General features: G+C 45.6%; 1 protein-coding gene across 9 annotated transcripts in view; it reads left to right on the forward strand.

Moving 5' to 3' along the window:
• Positions 1-15,539, forward strand: part of Inpp4a (inositol polyphosphate-4-phosphatase type I A) — a 109,883-nt gene that overhangs the window by 43,956 nt on the left and 50,388 nt on the right. For all 9 annotated transcript variants that reach the window (XM_057751936.1, XM_057751940.1, XM_057751937.1 and 6 more), the window contains exons 2-3: positions 14,186-14,247; positions 15,105-15,314. In XM_057751936.1, coding sequence (XP_057607919.1) covers positions 15,209-15,314 — 106 coding nt within the window. In that variant the 5' untranslated portion in view covers positions 14,186-14,247; positions 15,105-15,208. The remainder of the gene's footprint in view (positions 1-14,185; positions 14,248-15,104; positions 15,315-15,539) is intronic.

The following is a 15,539-nucleotide window of genomic DNA, read 5'->3' on the forward strand; positions in this document are numbered from 1 at the left end:
CTCCTTCACCAGTACCATGTCTGTCTGCACACCACCATGCTCTCCACCATGACAATAATGGACTAAACCTCTGAACTGTAAGCCAGCCCCAGTTAAATGTTTTGCTTTATAAGAGTTCCTTCCCATGGTCTTGGTGTTTCTTCACAGCAATAGAAACCCTAAGACAAGGGGTCAGGATATTCTGACTAAACAGACCTGAAAGGGTTCTTGTTGAGGACAGGCAGGTGTGAAATGACTAGATGTATCCTGGGGGAGGAGAGGAAAAAGGGGGAGAGAGAAAGAGAATAATAAAAGATAAAAAGAGAAAGAGATGGATTTGAAAGAGAACAAGGTGAGGGGTACATGGGAGAGTTTGGGGAGAGGAAAGGGAAGGAAAAAAGATGTAACTATAATCTCAAAAAATTAAAGAAACACAGTTCTTCAAGGTCATGGCAGTGATTTCCATGAGTCACCTGGGTGAGATGACAGCAGGGACATCAGAGTCCCTCTGCCTTAGCCCTGCTGGTTGTACACAGAACAACTGGGACAAGACACCTCTTTTCTCCGAGTGTTGAGTCCTCGCAGGAAGAGGAAGTGCTGAGTTCCCCACTGTGGGCAAGCTTTGTTGTGGACACAGAACAAAACCTAGTAAATGTAGTTGCTCTCATTTGGGCCACCTCCACTAGTGCTGCATACTACACTGGAGCAAGGAGGTGAGCTCTGGGGAGGAGGGAGCCACATCTGGCCATGGAGCCCCTCCACAGTGTGGCTGCCACAGCCTTCCCTTTTGCTGCAGCTGTTCCAGAAAGATCCCCAGGTTGGTTATGCATTTGTTTCTAAAAGAAAGGCATCAGGTGCTGCACCGTAATCCCTTTCTCCACAGTCTGCAGCTGAATTCCGAGATGGAGCCAGAGCAAAGAGAATAAAGCTCCCACAAAGTAATGGGAATTTGCCATCACCAGAAGCAGTGGTAGTGCAAGCAAATTAAAATTAAAATATCTATGTCTGCCTCTAGGTCTCAAAAATGGATAGCAGTTGGGTATTAGAGGGCTTGGGGGAAATATGCCATCAAGATTCACTTTTAATAGCTATGTTCCATGTCCAGCTGGAAATAATTGAAAACTTGGAAACCAGCGTGTAGCAGGTATATCCTTTCAAGCCCTTCAAGCCTCCCTCTCACCTCTAACCTGAGCCTGGCTCTCAGGTAGAACACTGGCAGTGTAGCAGGATGAGCCTCTACCGGGTAAACATTCTCTCATCTGGAGAACTCGGGCAGCCTAGAAGAGCTCAGGTGTCGACTACCACCCTAAAACTGTCTTCTGTCCCCATGGCTAGGATTTAGGGAGGGCTAGGCTCTTAGAGGCAAAATGCACACCCAGTGGGCAGATGTGAAGACATCTGGGAAGAGAGGTCTAAGAGTAGCAGGACCTTGCAGATTTGTTTAAAGGATTAAGATCCTAAGAGAGTCCTTGTTGCCCCTGAGTTGACCCCTGTTTGGCTTCCCAGCCTTCTCTATCCCTTTGAATGCTGGACTTTGCTGTTCCTTCCATTAGTGCATCTCCCTAATATGTCGTCTCTGTAAAAGTCAGCTCTATCCCCTGCTTCCCGGCAGCATTTTCACCAGGGTCAGCCTTCTTCCTCCTCTCCTTCACAGCCCAGGGTTCGCTGTCTCTGGACTCACTTAAATGACCTATCCCTTTCTTACAGTATTGACTCAGTCATGTGCCCTCCATAGCTGTGGTTCCTGATTTTGTATTTCTGTGGATGTAGAGAGCGTTCTTGATAGCTGAGCCAGGTGGAAGACCATCATAGAGCGCCCCAGAACCTGTCTGTCCTCTGGCCCTCTTTTGTTGATATGACCTTCGATAGTGTAAAAAGGATTGTTACCTGTGGGGAAGATGTTACTGTTAGCACAAGCGTGATAAGGGCCAGCAGGTGCTTCTCCCCACCTAGTTGAGACTGGTTAGCAGCAGCATTGAAAGGTCAGCTCTGCAAGTTTCCTCAAAGAAATCCATTGTCCTGCCTCATGGCTCCAAAGCTGTATTTATAATTGTTTCTTTTCTTCTGGGGCTTCCATCATTTCTTCCAGCTTTGCAATAGCAGCGGTAGCCTGGCTGCCTTGGACAGACCCTTGGAAGGGCCTTGTTCTAGTCGCTTTTCTTGTGATTAAAGTGACCAACAATAGCTTAAGGGAAGGGGAATTTACTTGGGGTCTTGTTTCAAGTGGATATAGTCCATTGTATAGCAGCAGGAATATGTGACTGGCCCTCACCTATCTCATCTGGGAGGAATAGGAAACAGAGAGAGGGCAATATTGGTAATCACATGACTTCCCCTCTCTTTATGCAGTCTAGGGAAAGACCATGAGATCTACCACCCACATTGAGGGTAAGTCTTCTTACCTTAGTTAAATCTCCCTGGAAACACCCACAAAAACATGCCCAGAGTTATGTCGCCTTGGTGAGCCCAAATCCAGTCATGTTGTAGATAAATACTAATTATCACAGGCCCCATTTCACCAAACACAAAACAATATTAACAACCTATTAGCTGAAGTTCTAGATGAACTCTCCAAAGATGTCCTGTATAAAAACCCAGACCACTGACTCCATCTCCTCCTCACCCCCCACTGCCCTGTAATGAGAAAATGGAAAGAAGTCCTGTCAGTGCCTTCCAGGTGCTCTCTACAGTAGTGAGTTACTCAAACAGTGTTCCATTGTTATAGCAGAAGCAAGTAGACAGGGCGCCACTTTGCTAGAGATCTATATACATTAATACATGCAAGTGGTGTGGCTCCCCATGTCTCCAAGCTACTTAGGAGGCCAACACATATCTCTACAGTTTCGATTTGTTAGAGAGGAATCTAGAAATTGGATGGTGTTGCCCATATGAAGGCCTTGGGCAGACCATCCCTGCTCTCCTGGCTTGTTGCCGTGTTTCAAAAATAACTTTGTCTTCCTGGCACTTCATTGATCTGTGGTTGTTGCTTCGCATTTAGAGCCCTTTATGGAATTCTCTTGCTACTCAGGAAATGTCATATTTCCTCATGAAACCGGTTGGCTTTGACACTTGCAAATTAGAAAATAAGTTTTCCTAGTGATTATAAAAATAAACCTGAAGCCAACACAATGGCTCATCAAGGTACTTGCCAATGACCTGAGTTCAATCCCCAGTCTCCCTGTGGTAGAGGAAGGAGTCAACTCCTGATTTTCAAAGCTGTCCTTTGATGTGCACATACACACAATAAAATGTAATAAAAATTTTAAAGATTCTGGGATGAAGAGATGACTCAGTGGTTAAAAGCACTGACTGCCCTTTCAGACAACACAGATTTGGCGTGGCACACACATAGACTTCAGGTACAGGGGCTCTGATGCCCTCTTTGAGCCTCCTCAGACATTGCATGCATGTGGTGCCCATACATACATGTAGGTGAAACAGCCAAAATGTCAAAAAAAATTCCAAGATTTTAAAAATGAAAAAGTCCTTCCAAATCTATACACCTGTCTTAGTTAAGGTTTCTATTATTGTGACAGTATACCACTGGCCAAAATCAGCTTTAGAAGAAAGGGTTTATTTCATTCTATACTTCTGAGTAATAGTACATCACTGAGGGAAGGAAGTCTGGGCAAGAACTCTAGCAGGGCATGAACCTGAAGGCAGGAGTTGATGCAGAGGCCATGGAGGAATATTGCACTATGGCTTGCTCAGCCTACTTCCTTAAAGCACCCTGGGGCCACCCGCCCAGGAGTGGCACCCACAGTAAGCTGGACCCTCCCACATCAATCATCAATTGAGAAAATGCACCACAGACTTGCCCACAGGTCATTTTCTCAGTTGAGGTCTCTCGTTCCAAACGACTCTGGGTTGTGTTAAATTGCTGTAAACATCTACACAGCACAGCATCTAAAATACAAGAAACTTTGGAATTACCTGTTTAGTCATTTTGTGGTAGCCTAGAAAGAGTGAATGTATTTCGGGTGAATGTGCAGGTGCCTCTTCAGGCTCAGGTACTATCCTGCCATATTGTAGAGGAGAGAGCAGGTTGGGCTGGGCTCTGTGGATCTTTCTGGTATAAGGCACTGAACAGATGCTAGTACTTGCAGTGAACTTGAACCCACCGAAGTAGGTATTTGTTTTCCTGGAGCTCCATTAGTTTGGAGTTTTGAAAGTTGCCTAGATATGAAACTAGTGCACTAAAAAAGCCTGGCATCGTGGTATCAGAGATCTAGTATAAGCTGCGAAGATTCCCATTGAGAAAAATATGGAATGACGTTGAGCCTGGATTCTCCCAATCCTGCTGCTGCCAAGAGTGTGCTTTGCTTTTATGTTTGACACAACTGGGGTTATGTCTCACAAGTGAGCTGACCTTGACCAAGGCCAGTGTTTTTCCCCAGTGGCCAGCCACTGCTCCAGTGATAAGCCTGTGGAACTTCCCTGCATCAACATGAAATAGGCAGATGGTTTTTTGGAAGGAGACAGAACACACGCTTTATTCTTGAACTTTGGCATGTGTGGCACTCTTTGAAACACAACAAGGTGACTTCTTTTAAAATGCTTTGGCATCTTCTTCACTTTCCAGACCAAGATGTTCTCCAGCGAATGAATAAAACTAATTGTAAACAGCAAAGGGAAGGAGATTGCAAGTGCCAGAAGAGAAAGAAGAAAGGGGCTCTGTGCTAGCCTGTCCCCACAGCAGTGCAGCCTGGAGTTGGGGGTGGGTGGGTGTGGCATTACTTACTCTAGCTTCTCCCTGACACCCCACTTCCATGGAATATTTAGATCAGTGCTGTCTCCACCATAGAAACACAGGACCTTTTTGTCTGGTTTGTTGGTATTGATGACTAGGTGTGTCTGTTTATCCTGTTAATTCACTTTTGTTATTTTTTAAAGTATACCTTGAAATATTTTTTCTTTAATAACATATAGTTTCTGAACCTTGAAATATTTTTAATAAAAATATTGGCAAGCAGGGTGTGGTAGTAGGTCATGCATATACTCTCAGTTCTTGGGAGACCGAGGCAGGAGGATCCCATGTTTAGGACCAGCCTGGGCTGTATTGGGATACGCTGTCTCAGTGTCCCAGAAAAAAAACAAAAACAAAACAAAAAGAAAAAAGCAAACCACTCATATTCAGACAGGAAATCAAGCACAAATGATACAGAGGCTTTATCCCAATCTCCTACCTTCCCCTTTTAGCTTTTTCTCGAAACTGTGACCTCCTGATATCTGTGCAGCAGGCTTTCTTGGACCGCCAGCTCCCAAATCATGACACAGAGACTTATTATTAATTATGAAGCATTTACATGCATTGGTGGGGAGCAGCATAAGGCTATAAATGGAGGGAGGGAGGAGTAATGACTGTTCTTCACACCAGAAAGAGTCATAGGCAGTGTCTTAGGTTGTCTCTTCCAGTGGCTACAGCTTAGCGCTCCTCGGAAGTAGAATATTGTGGAGGAAGGTGACCAGCATTTTCAGGGCTGTGCTTTTATATAGCAACTCAGAGAGTTTTGTTCTGTTCCACAACCATATTGATTTGTACCCAAACACTGAAAACAAATACAAACATTACGCTCAAGCGCAGGCCGTTTGGGATTCTTTGACTGGTGGTTCATAGCTGAGGGAGGTGTAACCCTAGCCTGCTCATTCAGCTGCTGGTTCCTGCTTTCTTGCTTAAGTTGCTGCTGGACGATTTCAAAGGGGCTAGTTGTTTAAGACCTTTCTGCAAAAAGAACTTATACTTAATTCTATGTTGGTATTATATATTTAAATTTTATATTATCTTTTTTGAGCAATATAAAAACAAAAAAGTTAATCTTGGAGTTTTTTGGCTGCTAAAAGTCACAGTGAATACAAGTGAGTTTCTGTAGCTGCCTTCCAACCCTTGCCTCAAAAACTTGTCTCAATGTAAGCTCAGGTACTGTGGGAGTTCCAGGGGTTACCATTTGACCCCAGTCTTCCAGCCAGGAGTCACCTGGCTCCAGCTGAGCTCAGAGTTTCCCTTTCCTAGACAGTGCTGGGAGAGAATCTATACAGCCAGCATCTCTGGGGCCTAGCACTGGAGAGCTGAAAGTTGGGGGTTGCCTTATGTCCTGCCATGTAGGTAGCTCGTCTGCAGAGAGGGTGGCGACTGGAATATGCAGAGGGGAACTGAGAAAGTCATGTGAGCTGCTGGCATTAGAGTCCATGGGTGACATGAGCCATGCTCCTGCTCCAGTGTTCTCAGCCAGCCTCCTAGCTCTACGACTGATGTGTCCTTCTGCTTAAGCTCCTCCTGCAGTGCAGTGTTCTGGCTGTTAACTAGTAGGGTTTTTATCCTTAGGAGCATAGTCTTACTATGTAAGACTCCTGAGGGTTCTGGCTGTTAACTAGTAGGGTTTTTATCCTTAGGCGCATAGTCTTACTATGTAAGACTCCTGTGGGTTCTTGGAACTATAAACAGTACCAAACCTTATATACCATAGTTTTTCCTCAACACACGTTTGTGATAAAATTTAACTTTTATAAATCAGGCAAAGTAAGAAGCAACAATAACCAATAACAAGGCAGAACAATTGCTGTGTTATAGTAAACCAGTTACTGTATTAAGTAAGAATGGCATGAACACAGATGCTGTCGTACCACGAAGTGAGTCTCACCATTGAGACAGTACTGGTGGACGAACAGGAAGGTAGTGTTATATGTCGGGGTGGCCAGCAGATGACACAAAGAGTTGATTCTTATCATGAGTGAGACAGTGTGAGATTTTTATCATGCTTTACATAATGGCAAATGATTTCAAACATTATTTTCAAACCATTACTGGGTGTGGGTACCTGAAACTCCAGCAACTGAATTGTAAATAAAGGGATCCAGTGTATGTGGTGAGAGACCAAGAGTCCTAGGTTTCCGCTTTCATCATGGCACCTTCATTGCTGATTCTCTACAGAGTGGGTGATATGGGCTGCATGGGAAACTGTCAGGACAAGGCAAGGGACGATGTTGTGGCTGGGGGCAAACAACTCCCAGGAGGATGTCGTCTCTTGCACTTTTGGCTTAGGAAGCAGGAGCAGCTGTGGCCATGCCTCACCTAGGGGAAGGAGGAGAGAGGTAGAGCTTGTGACAGAGGCTACCCTGGTCCAGCTTTCAGTGGCCAGCTCTGGGTGGGGAAGAGGTCGAAGCAGTCACCGAGACAGGCTTCCTAGCTTCTAGGTTTGTGAAAGAAGAAGAGGAAGAGGAAGATGTGGCAGAGAATGGGCGTACATGGCCGGCTATTGGAGTTAAGAGCACCCTGCGTGGTAGGTTCATGCTCTACAGTCCTTTAGCTGTGTCTTTTGGACTCCAGCTTGAGAAGATGCTTGGATGGGTGTGCACTGCCTGTCTCGTTGGCTGGTGGACTTCCCCTCAAAGATAGTTGATCATGGATCACAGAGAAGCCATTGCCCTTTTCCCTTTGCTCTTAACTGTCTAGAAACTGCATATCACAACTGGCATGTGAAAGTTCGTAAAATTTAATATTGGATGGTTTCCACGGTTTTGAATGCATATCTGGAAAGTTCTATGACATTGAAGTTTTACCAGTCAAAGGACAGAGAACCCATCAGTTAATTGTGTGAGTTTCAAGTGGCTGAGCTAACAATAGTGAAAGAAGTGAAACTTTTCACTTAGGAGCGAGAAGAGCACTCACAGTGGTGGGCATTGTCTTCAGGCAGTCCTGACAGTGCACATTAGGTTCTACACAGTGTGTTCATTATCTTCCCAGGACTGGAAAACGCATGTCGTCATAAATGATAAATGGAGCTTAGTGGGTGGGAATGAATGGAGAATGTGTAAGAACACTGTGCTGATTGACCCGAAGAAGCATCCTCCGTAATCCCTGGTGCTGGCACCTAGAGAATGCGGTGCCCTGCCTGGAGAGGAGAAGATTAGACCTTTATACAGGGGAAGGTCCAGAAGGCGTTGTCCAACACCATTCTAGCCTCAGATTATACTCATCTTTCATGGAGTTGTTTTTGTTGTTGTTTTTGTTTGTTTTTTTATGTCTCTTTTGACATAGCTCCTGGTGAAGCCTCTTTGTTCATCTTTGTATTCCCAAGGTTTGTATGGACCCTCAACTCTTCATTGCAGTGACAGCCAGTTTTTAGAAAACAATTAGCATGATATACAGAAGCAAGAACATGTAGGTGTTTAAAAGGTGGCTGAAGAGTGAGGTTGAAGAGCTGCTTGTAGCAGGGTCGGCTAGAGGACTCTGCTCTGACCACATTTGCCCCTGGCACGCCTCCAGCATTCCACCCATCAGTAGTAGCACACCTCTCATCACCCAGACTGGGGGCCTGGCCCCTGTGTTGCTCCCATCCTTTGGTTCTTTCCACTCAAGGGTTTGAACTCAGAGCCTTGCACATGCTATCAAGTGTTCTTAACTTCAGACTATATCCCTAGCCCCTTATCTTTTTATTTTGAAATAGGGTCTTGCCAAGTTGTCCAAACTGGCCACAGACTCACTCTGTAGACCCAGCTGGTCCCAAACTCTCCATCCTCCTGCGTCAGCTTCCAGAGTAGCTGGGATTCCAGGCACATGCCACAACCCTAGATCAGCAGAAATGATTTAAAGCACTTGCCTCAGGGCATCTTATTTTCAAGCTACTTCCCATGGAAAATCTGAAGATTCATGGTTTGAAGATGACACACAGAGCTGGGTGGCGGTTTCTGAGCTGTCCTCAAAGGCCTTCTTCCTATGGAGGTCTGTAGTCCCAGAGAGGGTAACTCAGCCAGAAGCTCTCCCAGGCGAAGTGCTTGTGGAGGAGGCCTTTAGAGGGTACACAGAATTCACTGTGCTCTTGTGGACAGTCCAAGTCCTGGGGTTTCGGGAGCTGAGCAGGTTGAAGTTGTGAGGAACTGAACAAGGGTGAGAGAAGAGACGAGACTAGTCTTATTCCGTGAGAACTCCTCTGTCCTGTTGTTTAAAGGATTATCCAGACTTTTTTGAGGCATGTCAGGCAGATAGATTAGCATAGCCATATACCTGAGACTAGCAATCCATAAACAACATTTCTTCATTCTGGATTCCATGATCAGGGTGTCAGCACTTGGTATCTGGTGGGGGTCTTCTTATGCTCTCACATAGCAGAGTACAGGGAGGTAAAAGGTTAATTACATTCAGCCTATTTGTAAGGCACCAGTTTCATCTATGAGGTTGGAGCCCTTGGGACCTGTCTTCTAAGGGGCCACCTAGTAGTTCCATTCCATTGACCTTTGAGTTTCAGTACATAAATTTTGTGTGATCCATAAGTGACTGACCTCTTGTATAGGGGTCTGGGGGTATACATTTGTACCTGGGTTCAGACACTACATTTTATCAGTTATCATATTCATTACACTTATGAGGCCTGTTACTTAAATGATGTTAAGCCATTACCATCATTATTTATTTATTGTCATTAGCAGAAAGCAGGAAATGGGAAGCAGGAGGTAAACAATTGAAGGACTCCATGAGAACAAGTGTGTGCGGGTGTCTTTGGGTGAAGTAGTTTGTGCCTGTGGATGAGAAGAGATGCACATTGCTAGTACTTTGTTCTTTCTGCGCTCGATTTTCTAAAGCACTTTCTTCTGCTGCTTTTTAAGCACTAGCCACGCTGAACTGTTCTGTAGCATGGCTAGTCTTAGTCAGTCTTAGACCTTGTTTTGTAGAAATTGGTCCTCTAGACAACACAGTGCCATTTTCATGAGAGCAGTAGTTCCTGCTGTGAGTCACCATCACTGCATAGAAGGAGGAGTTGGTGAGGATCATTGGCCTTTCAGCTGAGATTCTAGCCACTCCTAGACATTTGAATGTACTTCTGTCCTAATTGCATAGAGAAGTAGAGAGGATTGGGGTAGGGGTCCCTGGAGGTTATAGAGTCTATAGACTGGAGGAGGTTGAGAGTGGTTCCTTCCGTCTCTGTTGCTATGGGGAAGCCATCATCCATGCTAGGCTGAGACTTTATATAGTGCAGCTGCTTTGGGGTCACCTATACTCCTATCAGCAGCCTTCGCCCATGCTCTGTAAGAAGCCCAATAAACTCATTGGTCCCAAAGGGTGAACTCTGTTAGGTTTATACTTTGGTTGGGACCTTATAAGAAAGGGAGTAGTTGTTGTTTGCCTCTTTCCTGACACCTGCAACAGTCTCTCTGGTGCTGCACTCTTATCCAGACTGCTGTCCCTGGAAAGGTAGTATTCAGAAGTTAAGAACTGACAGGAAGAATAATTTCATATGAGAGTCACCATCAAGGCTTCAGGATATTGTCTCCTTTGGTTCTTATCATAGTAATTTTTGGTGCCAGTGAGTGGTGTTGCCACAGTAATGTATGATTTTAGTTATCTTGGATTTGGAGTTTAAAGAGAGAATTCCTCTTTTTCCACCTTCTAAAGTAGGCTCTCCCTCTGGGATTGCTGACTCACTCTAACTCATGGCTTTCATACTTTCTCCCCCACTGCTTGTGTGAAGAAGGTGACGTGGGGAATGCTAGGGGCCCACTTGCAGAGCAGGGTCAGTAGTAGGGCTGGGCAGAAGAGTCCCACTTCTATTTGGGCTTTTTTGTTTATTTTTTGCTTCAGATATGGTTCATGTGCATGAGATTTTTGAGAAGATGCACCCTGTCTATAGTAGTCTGTCCCCTTTTGTTCGCCTTTTAATGAACCTGTGTTTAGAGAAATGCTAATCTTAAGATGGACCAGAACAGTTCTAGTCTCTCAGCTTCCTTCAGCTTCAGCTCCAGCCCTTAGCCTCCAGGAGGTCACTAAGATATAAAGGGCCCTGAGCCTCTTATCAGCTTGAGGCTCCTTAGTTCTGGCAAGGAGAAGGGAAGGCAGGCCTTTCCCAAGACTCTTTAGAAGCTTCTGAGATGCCTCCCCATCCCAAGTTCCATTCATCCCCTGTAAGAATCCCCATGCTTTCCTCGCCCACCTTCTGCTGTCACCGCCCCTCCCCCTCCTGAGGGTCAGGACACTGGTGGTGTAGCACCTCTCTTTGACCTTTGTTCTGTCAGAAGAAGTCCCATCCTCTACGGAGTGGGAACAGGGAGCTGTCTCATCAGCTGTTGCTTCTTTCTTCCTCCAGCTTCTTAAACCCCTCCCACATTCTTAGTCTGCCTTGATTTAGGTGTAGTTTTTCCTCCTTCTAATGAACTCAGTCTTCAAATAGAACTGGGAGCAAACTTGGGGACTCTGAGAATTTAGGAATCCTTGGTGAATTATCTTAAATTAATGAGACCACAAAGGGAAATCAAGTTCAGCTGTACAAATTGTCTTGCGTTCTGGGCCTTGATGATTTAAATTGTAAATTATAATTAAATGCCTCCAAATAGAATAAGTAGCTGCTTAAGTCCTTTGACCTAAAAGTTCCTCTGACCTCTGAACTAGTATAAAAGTAGTGTGTAAATACTCCTTTATGAGGACTCCGCTCTTCAGAGAACTTCCAGTGCGTGTGACACAAACCACTCTCCTAGAGACAGGTGGACAGAGGGAGTGGACAGAGGGACACAGGGAAGAGAGGGTGGGTTTTCATCCGCCGTGGAGAAGATGGCAGGACTTAGGTAGGGCTGTTCATCAGGTGGCACATCTCTGCTGTCCCAAGGGAGGGCTCCTTGACACCGTCACTGTTATGCAGAGAGAAAGCAGCAAAGCAAGGCATGGAATGAGGAGGTTACAATGAGGCAGTAGTCAAAGAGACAACAGCTCATTCCATGTATGAAGTCACAGCCAGTATTTAATGCAGCCTTTTGAACATGTGAAGACGGCAGTTACAGTTCCCCATAGCCACTTCTGCCTGGTGGCCATCTTGATAGAGCCTTCCCAGGCTCTATGTCCTGTCTCTTTCGGTTGTTGTAACTAGAGAGCAGGTGGTGTAAAACTGACAGCATTTTCTCTTCTGTCCCTGTTACCATCATTAAAAGAATTAAATATACTTCTTATTGAGGCACAAAACCTAATCACATACTGCTCAGTGGGTCATTCATAGACCCACACGGAACCTGCATCCCAGCCAAGAAACAGAACATGCTCAGGAGTCCCTCAAACCTTTGTAGTTGACACCCACCCCTGCACGGCGTCCTCCTTTTGACTTCACAAGACAGACTCCATGGCCTCTGTTTGCACTTCACACCAGTAGACTGCCTGTGTTGGGCTCTATATGCTTGGCTCTCCCCATGATTCATCTGTTTTGCTCTGGACATTTACAGACGAAGAACATTTCTATTGTCTCTAGGATCCTACTGTTAATGACTGTCACCGTTCTAAACGTTCTCCATGGGATATGTGTTTGTGTGTATGTGCTTGTGTGTGTGTACATGTGCATACATAAACATCCATACATGCATTTCTGTTAGCAGTTGCACCCTGAATTGTATCCCAGATTGTGGATGGATCACCAGTTGTTATATGTGCAGCTTGGGTAGGGACTGCCAGCTGTTAAGAGTAGTTATACCGTCCCTACTTTACCGTGACACTGGTTCCAATTGTCCTTCACCCTTGCCAGCTCTTGGCTTTGCCTATCTATCACTGAGCTATTTAAATGATTGTTCTAGGCCTCATGGCTTCAGTTTATATTATGTGTGACTTCTGGATTTATTAGAATAATTTTAGTAACTCAAGATGTTCCAGAACATACTGTTTCTGGATGATTAGATTACTTCTGGTCTTCATTGTTTACAGTAAGCAGTTTTGTGAATGAGTCTTTTCCATGTTTGAGATGCTTAGCAAGAATTTTTTTTGTATATAAAATTTATTAAATTCTGAAATTTTAGTATCACTCTAAAATGTTATCCACAGTATAGAAGGGTCCCAGGCCTGCCAGCAGTATATATTTTGGAAGAACAGATGGGCATCCCTTGGAGAATTAATTTAGGTGGAATAGGTGGATTTAGTGTTACTTTGCTTTCTTTCAGTGTTAGTTTACTTTCAAAATATTTACCATACATACCATCCATACTTCCCTTTTATGAATTTCTCCCCTTGATGGCTGTCTCACCAGTGAGTTTTACTCATTCCTACCAGCATTATTGTTGAGTTTCAGCAGTTGTCCTGGTTTCATTTCTGTTGCTATGACATACACAGTGACAAAAGCAGCTTAGAGAAGAAAGGCTTTATTTGGTTTACAGGTCAAATGTCATCGCATTATAGGGTGTGGTGGACAGTCAAAGCAGGAGCTCAACAGTGTGTTGGCTACGTCACATCAACAGTGAAGAGCAGAGAAAAACAGATACACCCATGGCCAGTGATTGCTTTCTCAGCTAGCTTTCTTCTGTCTCCTGCGTCTCAGGGCCCACCCAGTGGCAGGTGGGGGAGATGGCACTGCCCACAGTGGGCTGGGTCAGTTAGCCCTCAGGACAGTCTCCCACAGAGTTGTTCACAGGCCAACCTGATCTAGATAATTCCTCAACTGAGACTCTCTCCCCAGTTGATTCTAGGTTGTGACAAGTTAAGACCAGCTGTCGAGATAGTCTCGGTGCTTTCTAAGTTTCAATATTTGCCTTGCAAATGTTTTGATTTGTGTGTCATTTGATGACAGCAGACCAGTGAGTAACTTCTCCCTTTTAACAATTTCTAGAGTGGCTTTCCAGCCAGTTCATAGCCCTGTTTGCTGAGGCTCCTAGGCCAGAGATCTTTGGGTACCCCATTCGGAAAGTTAGGAGTCCAGCCTGCAAAAGAACATGGAAATCAGTCCTAGGTTCGAAAGCACTGCCCTATTGTCCTCTGCTTCTAACTCTTAGGAGACTGTGCGCTGGGCCCTGAGGCCTTCCATAACAGCTCATGGCAGGCCCTGGCCTGAGCGTTCCCTTCTGCAGGAAGGTCCCTGCTCACCGTGCATTGGGGGCAGTGTTGGAGCCAGTGGACTACACTGAGCCCTCCCTCTCCTCCTAATATGCATTTGACTCTCACTGTAGCTCTCTGACACACCAGAGAGCAGAGCCTCAGAGCTACACTGCAGCTCCTCTTGGGGTCTGTGCTTTGTGAGTGGGCAACCATAACCCAACTTCATTTCTCTAAACCACACTTCCCCTCTTGGATCCTCAGGGCACACCCACATGCCCCTGATGGAGAATCCTTAGAAGGAAATGTGCATTTTCTTTCTCATTCTTTTGAGTGAAAAGTTAGATAGGAATAACTGTTGCCTTCCTACATGTCTGGGTGTCTTGATCTCAGGGACTTAATCTTTGGTGTGCTCAGCAATTTATTCTTTTCTATTTCTAGATGATGGATTTGGATGCCCTTCTATGAAGCAATGCCACGTGGTCCAAAAGCAAACATGTCTGGTAAGTCACTTGTTGAATTGACTGGAGCAGTAGCCCAGGTCTTTGGGTGTGTAGACGTGGACAGGAGATTGTGTTGGACATATGGACACCTTTGAGAGTGTGCTCTTCACAAGGTTAATGGCTTCGTTAGTTATCCTAACTTGTGAAGGCTGGTTCCTTGTAGAACCAGCAGGGATTGGAGTACATGGGGTTGGACAAACCTAGAATTCCCTTTTTTGCTGTTTAACCTGCTTCTGAGAGTGTAGTGGGAGCTCTGTGCTGGGCCAGCGAGGCCTCGTTCTGACTCCGCTGTAGTGGCATTGTCACAGCCTCTTCCGTCCCCAACACCTTCCCCTTCGGTTAAAGGTAGATCGTCACTTGACGCTGTGGAAAAGTCTTGAGACCAAGGCACACCAGAACTTGGTAGCTGAAGGAAGGGAAAGTCAGGCTAGAGCTTCAGGTTTTGTCTTTCTTCCCATTGTTCTGTCTCAAAGGCAGACAGCTTCTAGGTAGCAGAGATCTTCACATAGTCTTTGTGCTATGGGAGTCGATAGACGGTTGTGAAGACTCTGTGGGACTTGCAATAGAGGAGAGCTGGAGAGCAGAAAGAATCATACAAGCCTTATCGTCTGGTTACAGTCAGGCCGTCACATAATGTGGTCCATGTTGGTCCAAGAGGATCCTGTAGGTCCACCGTGAGAGGAGTGGGGAGGAGGAAGAGAGGAGAGGTGAGAGATGTTCTAGCCCAGTTCCATACCTGTCCCAAGACACTGCTTTCAGCATCTTACCAGGGTTAGGTCTTGTTCGCTAGCCATAGGAACACAGTTTCTCTGTCACCACGCTCCTGACTCTTGACTATGTTTACTTCCATGTCTCAGGGCTTCTGCCATCTTAGGAATCCAGGTCCTGGAGACAGCTCTCCCTTGGGGAATCAGCTGAGGTGTGACCCAGGAACAAGAAGCATATCCTCACCAATGACATCATGACAGCAAGAGAGCACAGCCCTCGCCATGGTGCCAGGGCCCGTGCGATGCAGCGGGCTTCCACCATAGACGTGGCAGCTGACATGGTGGGCCTCTCTCTGGCAGGTGAGCTTCACAGGCCAATACTAGACATCTGGTTATGAACTTGAAGGTCAGGATCCATGCTGTAACAGTGTAGGAAGAGCCAGGGGGCAGCCGGTGACTAAGCCATCAGGAGAGGGTGTCTTGGCGTGGTATCATCCTGGTTGGAGGAGGACTCAGAAAGGACAGCTAGAGCCCTGGGAACTGGTCCGTCCTGTGGATTGCTCAGCATTTCTTTCCTAGCTTTGG

This window comes from Chionomys nivalis, chromosome 19, assembly GCF_950005125.1.
Source record: "Chionomys nivalis chromosome 19, mChiNiv1.1, whole genome shotgun sequence".
Lineage (NCBI taxonomy): Eukaryota > Metazoa > Chordata > Mammalia > Rodentia > Cricetidae > Chionomys > Chionomys nivalis.